The sequence below is a fragment of the Corapipo altera genome, unplaced genomic scaffold (genome assembly GCF_003945725.1).
Source record: "Corapipo altera isolate COAL_440 unplaced genomic scaffold, ASM394572v1 55, whole genome shotgun sequence".
Classification (NCBI taxonomy): Eukaryota; Metazoa; Chordata; class Aves; order Passeriformes; family Pipridae; genus Corapipo; species Corapipo altera.
The window spans coordinates 13,140,330-13,156,864 of NW_020884882.1; the positions used below are offsets into that span (position 1 = coordinate 13,140,330).

At 40.9% G+C, this 16,535-nt stretch overlaps 1 protein-coding gene across 4 annotated transcripts in view; it reads left to right on the forward strand.

Moving 5' to 3' along the window:
- MITF (melanocyte inducing transcription factor) overlaps positions 1-16,535 on the forward strand; it is a 101,956-nt gene that overhangs the window by 56,523 nt on the left and 28,898 nt on the right. For all 4 annotated transcript variants that reach the window (XM_027640181.1, XM_027640184.1, XM_027640182.1 and 1 more), the window contains one exon: positions 1,013-1,259. In XM_027640181.1, coding sequence (XP_027495982.1) covers positions 1,013-1,259 — 247 coding nt within the window. The remainder of the gene's footprint in view (positions 1-1,012; positions 1,260-16,535) is intronic.

The window sequence follows — 16,535 nt, forward strand, 5'->3', positions numbered from 1 at the left end:
GGTTACTGCTGGCATGACCCTCATCATGACAGCCTGATGAGCCCTGTCCTTCCATGGGCTGACAGCAGCCAGCAGAATCTGAACCCAAATATGCTGAGTTATGCACATTTTAGCTCTTTCTTATGTGGAGTCATGTATTCTTACCCACTTCCAACATCCTTCCCTTGAAGGATGTGCAGATTGGTGTTTGCATACCCTAATTGTTCTGCCTTACGCTACAGGAATGAATTTTGGTTCTGAGGGCTAAGAAAAGGATGAGTTGCTTCAAAAGGTGTCCCTGCAGTCCATGTCAAAGTCCAATGGTCTGTTCCAAGCTCTGCCAATGGCATAGAGGTAGCCCTTAGGTGTTAGGGCAGTGCTGTGTGCCAGACTGTTGCTCTTTATAAAGTATGACTGGAATAAAGCTGTTACTGTTGTTTATTCTGCCTGTTCTTGTATGTCACTCCGCTTGGAAGATGCTGGTAGGCCTGGGGTGGGAGTTGAGTCTTTTTGTGGAGGTCTAGTTTCTGGCTCAGAAGTGTGTCACCTCCAGCAAATCCAACCCCAAGGCAGTATTTCGCAAAAATAAGTGAACTTTGTTATGTTGTGTTTTCATGGGAGAGGTAGATTTACTTTATTTATTTATTTTTGAGCTAGACCTGGAGTATTATCTACACCTATCATAAGACTTGCTGCAGGCAGCTCTTTATTACTTTTTTAAGAAAAAGGAATACGAGTGCCTTCCCTTGTCTATTAAAGCATTTGTTTTTTCTTGTGGGCGGTTAGTGCAAAATTTGAAAGAGCAAATAGCTCTTTACAGCTGGATGTTGGCGTTTGGAAGTGGTTGGCTGCAGTCAAGTTAAGGCAGCCTAATGTGGCCGCTAAGTACCTCAAGTAGGTCGGCTCCGAGTTCCCCCTCGCGCGGTGCGTCGTATCCTCACCCACGCCCCGGTCTAACTCCTCAGGCTCCGACCGCTGGAGCCACCATCCCGCTTGGTGGAAGCTGAGCTGTCTTTCTCTGGTCTTCCCACAGCAATTCCGAGCATCCTGGCGCTTCCAAGCCTCCCTTAAGCTCCTCCAGCATGACCTCACGAATCCTGCTACGACAGCAGCTCATGCGTGAGCAGATGCAGGAGCAGGAGCGTCGGGAGCAGCAGCAGAAGCAGCAAGCAGCCCAGTTCATGCAGCAGCGGGTGCCCGTGAGCCAGACCCCTGCCATCAACGTGAGCGTGCCCACCAGCCTGCCCCCCGCCACCCAGGTGCCCATGGAGGTCCTCAAGGTACGCTCTGCCTTTCCTCTCAGGAGCTTGCGCTCATCCGAACGTTCTTTATTTGCGTGGTTCCAGGGATTTTTGGCAAGGAAATTTTGCAAATATTCTGCGCTCTGGCTTGACTTGCAGCTTGTTTTGGTGTCCTGATAGCAAAGAATGGAAAAACCTTTTTTAAAAAGTTTGTGTAACTTTTTGTTTTCTTTGAACTGTGAGATGTCCGGAGGGGGGTTTTGTTACAAAATGAATGTTTCCGTCATTTTCCCTTTGGAAAACACTTCTCAGTCTTTCTAGTACGTAATTATTTTCAAAAAGAAGTTATTAGTAGATATCCAAACCAATATTTTGGTTTTTAAAAGAAAAACAATGAAATATTTTTGTAAGATGGAGTCAAAACTCTTTACAAAAGAGCTCCTCAGAAAACCTTAATCTGAAATATGGGTGAGTTTCCAGCCTCTTGCAACGGGTCTTTGTAATCCTTTTTTGTTTAAATGACTTGTTTGCTATTAGTAGCTTTGGATTCCTTGTCCTACTGGAAACTGTAGGAGCTTGTTAGTGTCCCTCTGTCAAAGGGGATGTAGCTTGCTAATTACTCAGGGAAAAACGTGAACAGCTATAAGAAAAGAGATAATTTCACGCACTGCTTAAGTTCAAGTGGGCTGAAGTGACATGAAAAGTGCGAGTAAAACAATGAGAGATGTTTTGGAGAAGTTTGCTCACATATTTAATGAAAATACATTTTTCACTAGTTTTGAAGAGTGTACTCTGCATTACTGCTGAATCTTTTTATTACAGTTTGATGTTTAGTGACTGCTTTCAGTCAGGGAGTGTGTTCTCACCACGTAAGTTAATTGAGCTTGGTTACAAACCACTCGTAGTTTGCTCATTGCTCTTATATATCAACAATACGTAGTCAAAGATTTAGTTTTAAAATAGACTTGTAGGCTCAGGATTTTGAGGCAGTCTGTGTGATAGGTTTGTGGAGAAAATATAGGGTCACTTTATTGAGTCTGCATTATGGCATTGTGTTGTCAGCACCAAAACTAACACTTAGTTGGGACATCAGGGTCATACAAAGAGGTAGCAGTTGAATTTTGAATTCTATGTATATATACACACATTTCCATTAAAAATTAAATATGATATACTCTTAAGCATGTGTGCATGTGTATAGAAATATGTATAAGGAGTCTGAAATTGTCTGTGAAGAGCTGTTTTGTCTAACATTAGTGCATTACTCACAGTGTTTGTGTATAACGATTTGTTAAACTCGTTTCTAGGTTATGGCAGTGTTATAATTCAGATCTAGCAGAAGTGTATGTGCTATGAAATAGTGTTTTGTTTGGAATGCACCTAGTTAAATAAGCATATGTTACGGTTTTTACATTCTTTCATCCTAATATATTGTGACATGAATTTTAGGGAACTTTTTAAATCTCTGTCAAAATTTGTAGGGAAGCGTTTATTTTCTGATGATATTTTACTGATAAGGAAGGAGTGTAACATCTTAAAGAAGCATTGGCAGTTGTCTTTATTGTTCATTTTGCAAATGCCTCTTTCTGTAAGAGTGGAGGGGAAGCAGTCCTTGATTTCTGAGGGACAGAAGACACTACAAGTGGAAGGTGATGCTCAGTTATTGCAAATGGGTTATACTGGGAATTGGCTTGTCACAGATCTGGATGCAGAGCTGTAACCTGCTGGAGCGTTGCTTGGGAACTTCACCCAGAGCACTTGAATCCTTGTCCTTTAGGATTCCAAAAGTAGTGTCTGTTCCCTGTTTCCTTCTGATGGGGAAGGATCTCCTGGAAAGAGGGAGAACACTTCTCTTGTCTTTGGCCCAAATAACAGAGTGCATGACCCTATAGAGCAAAAAATTATGAGAATATATCCTTAACTGGCTTGTAAAATAGAAATAACTACTGGCAACAACTACCCATTGGCAGCAGAATTGTGATGGTTGTGGAAATAGGAGCTACCTGCTGGACTGAAAAAATGTCCATCTTTTCATCACCTACATTTACATATGTAACAATCAAAATTATGTAAACCAAGTCCTCTGGGTCTCTGTGTGTGAAAGAAAAGAGTCTGCTTTGCATAGTTTTACTGCTTGTGTTTTTGGTGGGGGAAAGGTTCATCTTTTTATCCTTACTGATAAAAATGAACCAGTTCTGTACAAAAAAATTGATACAAAATACCGGTCTTGAAGTCATAATCTTCCTGAAAATTTACCACTGATGCTTCAATGAGAGTAGAATTTGGCTAAAAGGCCCATATAGTTTTGTGTTTGTTTGTTTAGTTGGGTTTGGGGGGGGGGGAGTAGAATTGTTTTGGTTTTTGGGTTTTTTTGTGTTTGTTTTGTTTTTCCAAATAGGATACTTGGCTCAAAAGCTGAGATTAACAATAACTCAGGATCTTCCTGGTGCCAGTGTGCTGACAGGCAGCTCTGCCTGCAGTGACATCATTTCCCTGCAGCTGCTTTTTACACTTCAGTTGTTTTTTAGCCGTAGACAAATTTTCCATATGAGCTGTACAGAAGTTTTAATTAGATAAATAGGGAACTAAGTTGGTAACTTTATTATCCAGATGGTCTGGATTTAGTGACCTTAAAGAATGAGATAGACAAAAAGGGGATTTTTTACACTTTCAGAAATGTTAATCTGCAAAGCAACTTTGTTTGAACGAGGTCTTTTTGAATATTACTTCTTGAACAAGACCAAATGTAGTAGCTGTTTTTGTTGTTTGTTTGTTTTGGAACTTTGTATCAAGAAACCCCACTCTAAACCCATTGAATTTGTCAGTGTTTTGTTTTTAATTGTATTGTGTGACTTGCCCTTTCACCCATATCTCACAGTGTGAGAAGAAGAAGAATACTTGCATATCTGAGGATGGTAATTCGGAATGACTAGTTTAAAAAGAAGCCAAATGTGTTAATGAGCTTGGATTTTATGTTTGTTTTCAAGATGTTCATTTAAAAACAATACAGAAAGAGAAATACGTACAAATCTATGTCACATTGCATAGGAATCTCCAAATTGCATAACTTAGTATGCTCAAGGCCATGTGAATAAATGGGATTTCATTTTCTTGAGTAATGACTTCTTATTGCATCACTTCTCTGCCAAGTAATGTAGCTTGGCAAGGTAGGAAATGACCTGCTGGAATTCAAATTTTGCATTGCTTCGTGCAGTCTAATTAAGAGGTGGACTGGGAGTAGCACCTTCTCATCCATCTCCTGTTGGTAGTTAAGGACCAAATCTACAGATAGATGTCACCAAGGATTCTTTCCTTCTGCTGCAATTCAGCTTCTTGCACTGCCTTGGAAAAAAGAGTATATAACTTAAAATGTTAATCATTTGAGTAGTTCCAAGTCCTATCAGTGTTAAATCTGTTCCTGAGGTACAAAATAAGCTTATGTTTTTATTTGGAAGGATTAACTTATTTTCAAAGAGTTTGTCTTAAGATGTCGTCATACTTCTTCCGTCCTGGTATTTTTTAGTTTATATTTAGTGTATATTTAATGGGTATTAAGAAGCTGTTCTTTTTGTTGGTGGTGTTTGAAGTTATTCTCTTGTCTGGTTGGACTTATTATCTGTTGGAGCAGAAGCAGTGCTGCAGATCTCAGCTTCAGTGTTCCAGAGCTGATCTCTGGGAACCGGTTGCCGCGTTTCTGTAGGCAGGGTTAGCCTGGGACTTGAGGAGGTCGTGCAGTCACTGAGGCCTGATGGTAGGTTAGTCCTGTTGCTCCTCAGTAATCTGTTTGCAAAACAATACTGTTATTAATCCCATACCATGGTGAAAATAAATTTGTTTAAGGTGGTGAGCTTGTAGAGAATGTGGTCTTGGTCTGTAGTGAGGCTGGTCTGTCAGTCAGCTTCCATTGAACTGTCTTGGACTATATCTGTTCCTGTCTTTACACTTGATATCACTGAATTACTGTTTCTGCTGTAGCCCTACCAGCTGCCTGTTGACAGTTGTTTGGGGAGCATCTCCAGCTGATGTGATAGAGTTACTGGTTTCTGCTTTTTATGTCTTTCATGCCTGCCCTGCTTACTCCCTACCTCCTTTCGTACCAAGCAACTTTCAGGATTCTTGTAAAGTGAGTGGTCTCCCACCTCCCAAGTTCGTTGCAGCAGCAGGACAACTCCCTGCCTTTCTGATAGGCAGTGATACCCTGGCCTCATCTGTAGGATAGTTTTCAATCTTCTGTGTCAGTCCAGGCAGCTGATTTTAGGATTTCATTGTTCAGCAGACAAAAAAGCTGACTTGTATGATCAGAGTTTTACATAATGTCCCTCTGGCATCTTCACCAAAGCTGCACTGTAGCAGTTTGGGTTTGGGGCTTATCACCCTTTACACATTTTTAAGAGCTACAAAAGAAAAAGGGTTTTCCTTAATCTAAAATATCTAGAAGATCCAAGGGGGGAAAAAACAAGAAGTGATTCTGAAGGCTGAAATTACCAGCCATCAGGACTTACTCCCACAAGCAAGACTGAAAGGTCCTCTACTTGTTTTTTGGGTTAGTCCTTCAGAAGTTCTGCTCATAGAAGTAACCAGACCGAAGATGTTGATTAAGGCTTGCCTTTGAAGGTTGCTGTGTTTATTTTTTTAATAAGGCCACTTGTACCAAAGTTGTTATATTTACAGAATTTGCAGCGATCCAGAAAATAAACTTACTGCAGAAATTCAGAGGAGTCAGGACTCATCTGTCTACTCATGGAGAGACGTTACAGAAATTGAATTGTAACTATGCTGTGTGGTTTGTACTGCTTTATCTGATCAAATTTGCTGTTCAGATCAAGCATGACACAATCCCCTAAGTACTTTGGACCTGCCTGCCCAAAACACAGTGTGGCATTGCAGGAACTGTAATTAGAGTGAGCAGGCTTGTGTCCTCCGTGGGAGAAGAAGCACAAGAGCATCCTCAGGAGGCAGCAAAGGAGGCTCAGGGCCAGCATCGGCCCACAGATTTGCAAATCAGTTCCACTGAAAATGTTACCAGTTCTTGTAGGATTGAAAACATTACTGGTGGGCAGCTGACATCCAGCCCTCTGCATGTCTCACTAAGCAGATGGAAGGTGGAAAATCGAGGGTGAACATTTCTTCCCTCTGTCCTTCCATGGTACTTGGTGACGTCTCCCAGTTGGTGCGTGGATGTGACACTTGCTGTTGTGTTTTGAATGTGATGCACCAGGTCACTGGTTGATGGAACCTAAACTGTGGATGTATTACAGGTCCCTGTCTCTGCTGCTGGATGCCATTGCTCACAGCGTGCAGTTGGTGTGCATCCCCTCCCTCCTGAGTGTTCTCAAACCAAATGAATAGCACAATAAGAACTCAGCTGGACTTCTCATATCTTTTCCTCCCTCTTTGTCTGCCATTTCGGTTTTAAGAATGTAGCTTCTATTTGGCACAGGTGGGAGATGCTTGTCTGAGAGTGCCATGTTGGATACTGCTGCACAGCACAGCCCCAAGGGCTGGAGTGAGAACCTGCAGTGGTGCAGATGTCTTTTGAACACTGCATAAGTACTTTGCAGGTGATAAGGTAAAATTAGTTCTCCTGACCAGCAGATGATGTAACAGGTCCATTACAGGATGCTAACATCTCCTTTTTCTTTGTTCCTGGAGAGTAAGAAAACAGTTCCCTTGCTCCAGGGCATCTGGACCAGGTGAGTCCTGCTTTGGTGATCTACATATTAAAATCTCTCCTCCCTGGATGTAGAATTTGTATCTGTGCGTATTCCTGCCCTTGCTAACAGGGCAGTTCACCCCCAAATATACATGTGTATATTTTATACATATATATACATATATAAAACCTTATGTATGGAAACATAGGCTGCAAAACCATTTTAAATATTTGTGATTAGGGGATTGTTAATAGTTTATTTGGATACAACAATGTTTATAATATGCTGGGTACTTAAAAAGTTATCTGCCACTAAGGCTTCCACTTTGGAGTCTCCCTGCTACACTGACTGGGTTGGTGTCTTCATGGGAGCTGTTATCTGCTCTTTGGTGCTAGAGTTGCAGCTCTTTATTGTTGCCTCTTGTCATTGTGACCCTTCTTCCTTGTTCTAAACAAGGTGAAACCTCTTCTTTTCACAACCTGGAGCCAGATACTCTTTACTACTTCCTCTCTTGCTTTATTATCCCAAGAGCTTTTCCCCATCTCATGGCAGTATTGTAGGTTGATCCCTGCTGATATCAGAGTAGGACCATTTTCCTCTTCCTCAGTGCCATCCCATTACTGCAGTTTGTGCTCATCTTTCCCCTTACAACAGCTTTTTCAGAGGGAAAACCAATGCTGTACTGCTTGGAAGAGTGCAGGCAACCAGCCTCTCGCCTTCACCCCCATGTTGTTACTCATTCAGATTCTAAATGTGCCACCATGATAAGCTCTTTGCATCAGATACCCTGTATTTCTTCATTTTTTAAATGCCAAGCATGTCTTCTGAGTGATGTTAATGACTACAGACATATATCAAAAAAATACCTCCTCCTAGTCCTTTTCCAGTGTGCTTGTGCCTGAGAGTGACCTGTGGTGGTAGCACAGCCCTGCTTTGCAGGCGAGGCTCCGCAGTTGGCAATAGTGTTCTTGGTGTAATAATTACCATAAAACTTCATTGCATAGGGGACTTATCTCACAGTTCTGAAGAACAGGAACAATGGGATGTTGAGATGAATGAGCAGTTGCGCCTGCTCCAGCAGATGTCTGTTTGTGGACACACTTATCTGATTAAAGGTAATTCAATCTAACCTGACAATGGTAGATAGTAGTGTGTGTGGGTTTGTTAGGTAAGCATCGTGTGTATTTGCAATCAAGAACTTAGACAAGTGATTTGCCAGACTGAGACTTTTTGAGCTACAGATACAACATTTAAACTGAGGTTATTTACACTCCCTGACTGGTATATGTACCTTAAGCCTTCAGCAAATTCTCCATGAAGAAAAACTTGCATTTAACTACGGAGCCACTAAACCCTGACTTGTCTCTTAAGCCTTGACATAAGTAAAAGTATCTCTCAGACCTTAAAACTTTTGCTTGCTCAGTGGGTTGAAAGCTATTCCAAAACAAGCACTGGTGCTTGAGTTCTGTGGTCAGCAACAGAGGTAAAATGTAAACTCTTGCTTAACACCTAGGATATTAGACATTAAAAATGCATGGAATTCAAGGGGGCAACATACTTCTGTGTGCAAGTATCTGCTTAACTGCTAGTGCAAAACAAAGCTTTCACCCTTCATCACAATGTCCTTTTCCTATGGATGCAAACATGTGCTGCAAACATTTCTCTTGAGAGAAATTATTGTTGCTGATGAAGATGTCTGATCTTTCCATCTTGTTTCTTTAGCTGTGGTCCCTGTGACACAAAATACAAAGTTGTAGGACAAACTGTGCTGCTGCTGGGAGTGGGATAGGGCATTTCCTGGGCAAAGGATGCTGTGAGCAGAGTGGGAAGGTAGCTGAGAAACTGCTCCTTATCTTAGAGCTCTTTCCCTGCCAGTTCACAGTAGTTACCTGATAGTTTGAAATAACGTTTTTGGCACAGAGGAAATCAGGATATACTCACACAAAATGATAGAGGCATCTGGAGGTCCAAGCTCTGACCCCTTTTTAGAAATTTTTAGTCTTCTACCCTAGTTGGTGGTCTGAAGCATTTGCTGTCTTCTCTCTGGCATGGAAACATCCACAAAATTAAGGAGAGCTTGCTAAGTTTGGTCTGTTACAGCTTCAAAGCCCTATTTTTTTGTGTGGTCTAGACATATTATCTGCTGGCTGAGTTACCAGACCTTGGGAAAATGGTGGTTTACCATGTGTCAGTGACTGTTTTGGACTTGCAGAAGATGAGTTAATCTTCCTAAAGATTTGTAGATGACCACAGTTGTGGGTATTAAAAGCATTGATGAGGCTCCACAGCCCACCAGCTAACAGGTTTTAACAGCTCGTACTAAGCCCTTTTCCAGTCACCATGAATTTAAAAACCACTTTATTCCTTTTTTTTGGTTGAGCCAAGGACGTATGAAGAAGATGAGTGTTGGTTGCAGTTGTGTTGTTGAGTCCATGGCTTAATTTGGCAGAAGACAGTGCCCGGGGAGGAGTTGGGGGGAGGTCTGGGGGGGCCTCTGCTGACACCTTTGACAGGCGTTAAATTTTAAATGTGAAAACTTAGATGTGCTTAAAGTAATCTTTGGGTATTATGTATCCTCGCAAATATTTCAGTTCTTCAGCTAGTTGGCAGCATTATTCCCCGAGATGCTGAACCTGTGTAGTGAATGAATTCAAAGTGACAAGCTGGAGACATTCCTGCCATTCAAGAGAGGCTTAAGGAATTTCTTATTGGCTAAATTACAAATATGTAGCATTTTGCCCAGCACTGCATGGCAATTTCAACCTGCCTGACCGTGACAAGATTAGCACTTTTCCTCCCCCTCCCCAGCAGTAATTTAAAAAAAAAAAATAAAAAAAAATTAGATTAAGAAGTACCAGGCAGAGATGCGAAAGCTTGAAAGAGTAAAAACCAGCCTTACCTTGAATGATTCTGTCTGTCATTGGATTGGTTCCTTAATTAGCCCCATGTCCTTTAACCTCTTGAGAAATAAGTAAGGGATAAATTTGGGGATAAAGACAAAGACGCCTGGAGATTTACCACACACCGCTAGGTAATTCATCAAGGAATGTTGGTAATTAGCCCTGCCTCTTTCCTTTCTGGCTCATTTAATAAAACTGGTTGATTTAAAATAATGCCTGCTGGTTCATTATCAACTACTTTAAGAGCCAAGTTATGAACTTGAAACAAAACCCAGTATTGTGTTGTCTGCAAAGGGCCTGGCAAGTGTGTTTTGTTTTCTTTTTTTATAAAAAGAAATTATTATGTCTGGTCATCAGTCTCCCCAGCTTGATAATTTAATGTTACTTTGTTTGGATTACCATTTGGCTTTTTGGGTGTACTTATTTCTAGTGTCTACTATAGAGAAGCAGAGGGGGGGGGGGGAAATCCAAGATCTTGAAGAGGTACATGTCAGATTGTGTTAAGAAAGCATGGCCTGATGGAATTCAGCTGAATAAGGACTTTACAATAGTAGTAGTCGTCGTCCAGTTGAGGAAATGGGTAACTGTTTTAACCCTTTGTCTCTCAGAAGTGAGTGCCATCTGCATGTCTTGTTCTTTGAGCAAAATGATCCATTTTATTAACCCATCTCTTTAGTGGAAGTTTGTTCCTGAGTTGAGGACAGAACTCATCTGGTTTGTATTTCGTTAGGAAAACAGTCATGCAGCGTTCTTCCTTCTTCTTTATAGATGGGAATAACATTACTTGGAAATTAAATTAGGAGTTCAGGCCATCACTGGATCAATACACTGCTGCCTTTGCACTTTTCTGGGGGAACATCTCAGCGTGGCAGCATCCAGCTTGAGTTTGTGCACTAACATGTGCTGGCCTGTGGAGCTGGTTGGGTCAGTCTGTTTGAATTAAAGAATTAGGTTACTGTTACTGTAAATCTTCCTTTAATAATTAATGTTAGAGTTGGATTGCAACACTTCTGAAACTCTTGTGGGCTAGAGGAAAAGCAGGCTTTGCTAGCCTTCCACTTAGGGTAGGCTTACTAGTGCTGCATAACACTTTTTTTGAACTTGAACCTTGTCAGTACCATTTGGGGCAGAATTGTTTCAGAAAAGAACATGCTCCTGCTCATCTTCCATACATCCCCTTTACATCCCCGGGATAGTGCTTATTCTGGGGGAACTTGTGTTTGTTAGACCCAGCAAAACCACGTCTGGCTTTATATGCTTGGCAGATTAGTAAATTAAAAAAAATAATAATGTGATAGCTTTTGTGGGAATATTACTGTACCAGTAATTCTTTTGTTACCAAGTATGAAAATAAATTGCTGCCTGCAAACACTTGCAGGGAGGCTGCTAGGGTGGTGGGGTGGCAGCTCAACCCTGTAGGTCCTCGCTAGAAGCTCTGCCACTGGATGCCAGTTACCCGCTTGTTTATTAATTTGAAACTTGTTAATAAACTTCTATAGTTTAAATTGACTTAGAACTAGTATGTTTCTTCCAACTTGTAACAATGTGGAGCAGAAAACTGAGTATCTTCTAAACAAACATCCAAACAATCTCCCAACAAACAGAACTCTGTTTAATAACGTTTTTTGTAAAGTCAGAATGTCCACGCTAAATTAATAGTTTGGGTTTCACACATCATATTCTTATCTTAAAGCACTGGAACAATATTTATTATGGACCTACTTATTACTTATGTATTATGGACAATATTTATTAGTGTACTAGACTTGTTGGATATCAATAGTTGAAGTTCCAGCTAGTTATTTGAAAATTCTTGTTTAACTTATATAATCCAAGCATATTGTTCTCCTGTTGATCACCAGCAGCATGACATAAAGCATTTCATTGTCAACATTACAGTAATTAAACGGGTATATGAAGTGCTGGGAAGCACTGATAACTCATCCAGGTTGTGTCATTCAGGGTGTTGCACTTCCATGATCTCTCAGCAGATGGCAATACAGATTCCAAGAGTCTGTGGATTCCTTGGGAAAGCTCTCAGCTGCCCGGGAATTTGTCTTTCTTGACTATTCCTTTAACTGATGAAGGCTAAAACTCGTGTGTTAAAAACTGTTTTGACACATTATTCTAAATGTGTTGTTTGCTTGTGTTATTGTATCATATTTTCATCAGTTAATGTCCTAGAGATGCCTTTAAATTGTTAACCAAATAAAATGCTGTATGTGAAAGTTATTGCGTGCAAAACCCAAATATTTCTAGAAAGTCTATGAAAGGCAGGCTGCCTCTTTTAAACAAACCTGCTGCTGCTGTACAAGTAATAAACTTGTTCAGCAAGTAAGACTTCACCGATAAAACTGGAGTGTGTTTTCCATTGAACATTCCAGATCCTCAAAGCTGTGTCAGACACAACAGTTCTGTGTTAAATTCTACCCCTCTTCTGCTTTGTGCTAAAAATCATGATTTTTGTAGAAAATGTCAACTGGTGAAAGAAAAATCATTTGGGGTAGTATATGATGCCATTCTGGAAAAACAAGTAGTAAATATTACTGTATTTCTAAATTAATGTGGCTTATAGAGTTCAGAAGCCATTAGCTGCTTTCAGGCAACCCACCTACTTGAATCCCTGGCTTCTGACAGCAGCATTTTTGTCACTGACTTGGCTGGAATCTGTGTCGTATCTCCAAGTGAGCACACTGACATCAGCAGGAGCGTGTCTTGCGTGCTCAAAGAAACCAAAGTTTCAAAGAGCTGCTTTTCTTTCTTGGAACAATGTGCTCCTTGTATCTATCTCTCCGTCCTCTGCTTTTGAACATGGAGAGTGGCAGATCCGCTCACCAGGAAACGTCACAGGCCACGCGAGCGCTGCGGATGCTGGAAGTACATCAGAGCTGTACATGGGAGCTGCTGCTGCTCAACTTGGACACCCAGCAGCAGTTGGGCATCTTTAATAAATCTGGGCCTAAGGGTTCATTGCTGCAAGCTCCAGCAAATCCTAAGAGCGAGCTTTAGAGTATTTTTCCCTCCCCATCCAGCGCTGACTTTTCTTTTTTTGTTTCCTGGTTATAGTGAGAGGCCTTGCCAGAAAACTGCTGTATTAAAATAAACTGGTGATGGATTGAAAGGGAAATTATTCTGACCTAGGATCAAAAATAATTCATTAATTTGGGACGAAATTTGTATGTGAAGAAAGGTGAATCTGAGCTTGTATTTCAGGCTACCTTCCTTAAATTTTGCTACCAAGAAATTGCTGGTTGAAACCATCAAAATTCAGTTTGCGGGTGTAGTGGTTGGCTGTGAATTAAAACTTCCTGTTCTTTCAGAGCAAAATGTAAACTGGCAACTAATGGATATTCTCTTCTTAAAAAATAGTCTCTTACTTGAAGACATTTGAAGGCTGAGGTGTAGAGAACAGTCTATCTTGGCTCTCCCAAGTCTTTATAAAGGTCCTACTAAGGACCTGCAGACAACACACTAAACTTTGTCTTTAAGACAACTGCTTGTAGCTACCTAAGACTGTGACTTCTCTGCTTATGTTTTTCCTATAGGTGTGGGATTGTTTCTGTTTCTTCTGGGTTTCAGGACACCTGTCTAGAGGGGGTGATATTCTCTGGAAAGACTTATTCCAGTTTACCCATATCAGCCATCCAGAGAGCTGCTGCCCTTAACCAGCATGGCTGTCCTGATAGCAGCTGAGTGATAAACCTGCTTTTGGCAAGACAGCTTGTTTTTACTGGGGGGGTAGGGCTGCCTTTGGTGCTGCTACAGCCTCATGTGAAGTAGGGCTGTTCTGTTGAAGCAGTGTTAGCATTTGAGGAACTGCTTTAAAGTTAATTCCTTATTTATTATAAAAGTGCTTTAAAGTTAGTTCTTGTCTTGTTAAGCTGAAAATTCTGAGAAGTGAGACTTCTGTTTGAAATACTATGGCAGTCATCTATATTATCATAATTTACTAATTGAAAAGTCATCCTTTGAGCTGTCTAAAAGTATTTTACTGTAGTATTAATTTGACTGTTTGACAATTCTGCTTCCTGACTCCCATCAAAACCATACTCTGCTGAAATACCTGTCTCAAAGAAACAGTTTGTATTGGGAGGGAGTAAAATGACCTTGAATGAGTCAGCACTTGTGTGTAGCAGTCGTAAGCTTTCCGTTCTCATTGCTCTCTAAAAGGAAATGATTTCTGGACCACAGGCACCATTCATTGCAGGGCAGTTAATGGGCTCCATTCACATGAAAGTTCATATATTCCTTAAGGGTTCAGCCCTGTATGGTTTGCTGTGTAAAAAGAAAAATAGCATTTAATCATGCTACTGTGGCTTATCAAAAGAGTTTATCCTTTTCATACATTGGCTTTTTGAGGGAAGAAAAGTGGTGCCTTCTGCTCTGGAGAGCTGCTTATGCAGTAAGTGGTCGCTCGTGTGAAGTGCTGCTTTCTCTGTGGGTCACTGTTTAGAATGGCCTGTAAGAAATGAGGAAAAAGCTTCCAGCCAGGGCTTCTGCCTGTTTGCAGGATTATCCTTAGAAAACACTTCTCTCTGAACTTTCACCTTCCCCAAGAAAACATATTAATTCCGTTTATCTACTTTGGGTAAAGGCTGCAAGGACTGAGGTGTGTCTCGATGGCTCTGCGTGATCTGAGCACAACGTGTGTGGATGCTCCGCTTTGGATGCAGAGTGAGGAATGTGCTGACTGCTACTGGACCCAGGGAGTAATGACAGATAGCTATTAGAGGAACATAGTTAATTCAACTTTGCATTTTCTTCTCTGGTAGCTGCAGTTGCAGAAAACTGTGCCTCAATAAAAAAAAAATAAAAGCTATTGCTGCCAGGTGTACATAAGCAGTAGGCAAACTGGGGGGTAAATCAGAAGAAGCTTTGGCTGTTAGTTGTGGAATCCTAGAATGATTTGGGTTGGAAGGGACCTTAAACATCACCTAGTCAACTCCCCTGCTATGGAAAGGTGACTGGTTTTTTAAAATCAGCTTTGTATTTTTGATTGCCTGGGTTGGTGTAGCCCTGCAAGCAGCTGTACCTGTGTCACTGAGGGCTGAGAGCAGTGAGCTGATGTGACAGGGCAAGAAAAAAAAGCCGGACATCAGCACTGGCACCTTCTTGGACCAGCTCTGCCTTTACTGTGGAGCAGCAATGTGATGTAAATTCCCAGTTGCAGCAGTAAATTCCCAGTTGCCCCCATGTATTACATATAGCTTATTTTTGCCCAGTGCTGTTGATGAGTACTAATTACATTCTTGTCAGGGAAAATTAAATGAGGAGACCTTGTGTTATTCAGCCTCCACTGGGAGTTCAGTCTGTGAGAGCAGACTAGAGCTGGTTTGACACCAATGGCTTGAAATGCATTATAGTGTTCTGAACTATTCTCCTATGGGGTCCCACATCTCACACCACGTTGTTGGCTATGGTGGATGTACTGGCATCTCCCCTGGCTCCTAGCAGATGTTAAAATACCCTAAGCTTTTACTTTTCATCTGTTCAAACTTAATTTGAAATAAATTATGTTCAGTGTGAGCTTATTTGCATTTTTTAAGATCTCTAAAAATATTTCATCCTGTTAGTAAGGTAGTAATATGCTAAAATGGGTTTATACTTGAGGTTTAAAAAAGGGTGAGGAAGGTCAGGAAGTCTGAGTTAGGATCTAGTTAATCTACATCTAATCTCTAATTACATCTCTAGCATCTGGCTGCCTTGAATTATGTTATGTTCCCATACTATTTCTTAGGTACCTAAAACCTTGTGTATGTCATCAATCAGTGATGAGAGGTATTTTGTAAAATACATGTCATGATGTTTGTATGTTTTCAGTGCTAAAAGGATATTCCCCTTTTTTTACATAAATAAATATGTGAAATCTTTAGTGAAAGATACTTTGCCTATTTCCCCTTGTGAACATAGTTCTGTTCTTGCAATAGCACTCGAAGGGTTACATTAGTGTGGGTCAAGTGCGGTTTAAAATAGGATTCTTCTGAGACCAAGCCTGGGGGCCCTGAATTTCTTTCTCAAAAGACATTTTGATCTTCTGACAAAACTATTACTTCTTAATTTCTTGATGATTCATATTTGCAACTAACCTTTGGAGAACTGGAACGATAACACACACTCTTCTTTGTGTTTTGTGAATGTGCCTCTCCTGGTGAGTCGACGGCTTGTACTTTTTTGAAGTTCAGATGAAACCATTGAAAAGAGTTTTTTGTAAGATGTTTGGAGAGGTGAAATTTGCCTGATGTCATGAAATACAATGTGATTCCAACCCTGCAGAAAGAGCCCTAACCCCAGCCTTGGTAGGACTTCATGCAGGAGAACTTCAAGCCTGTAGTCCCTTGCAAGCTGGAGGTTTTATATTTGCTCACGTGCTGCAAACACTGCTGTGAGAGGTTGAAAATCATGGCAGAATTTTAGACTATCTCTTTATATAACCTATTTTCAGAGTCTTTAAGTTTTTGTTATAAGGAACATGCTTGTGCAATATCTGTTGAAGTAATGAACCTGAGTGCGGTTTTTTATTACAACTGCAATATAAACAGGGCTCCTGACAGCTGACTTGGGTTTTGTCCAAGATTTCATTGCTTCAGTTGATGGTCCTGCCAGTGCCCCATCCTCTGGCCTGATCAAGGGTCATTTATGTAGACAGGAGCTTCTCATTTCACAGTGCAACTAATTATTTGCCTGCTGTATGTGAAATAACACGAGGAGAAGGGTTTTCAACAGCTCATCTTGGGAAGACATGGAGGAGCAGGTGTGGAGAA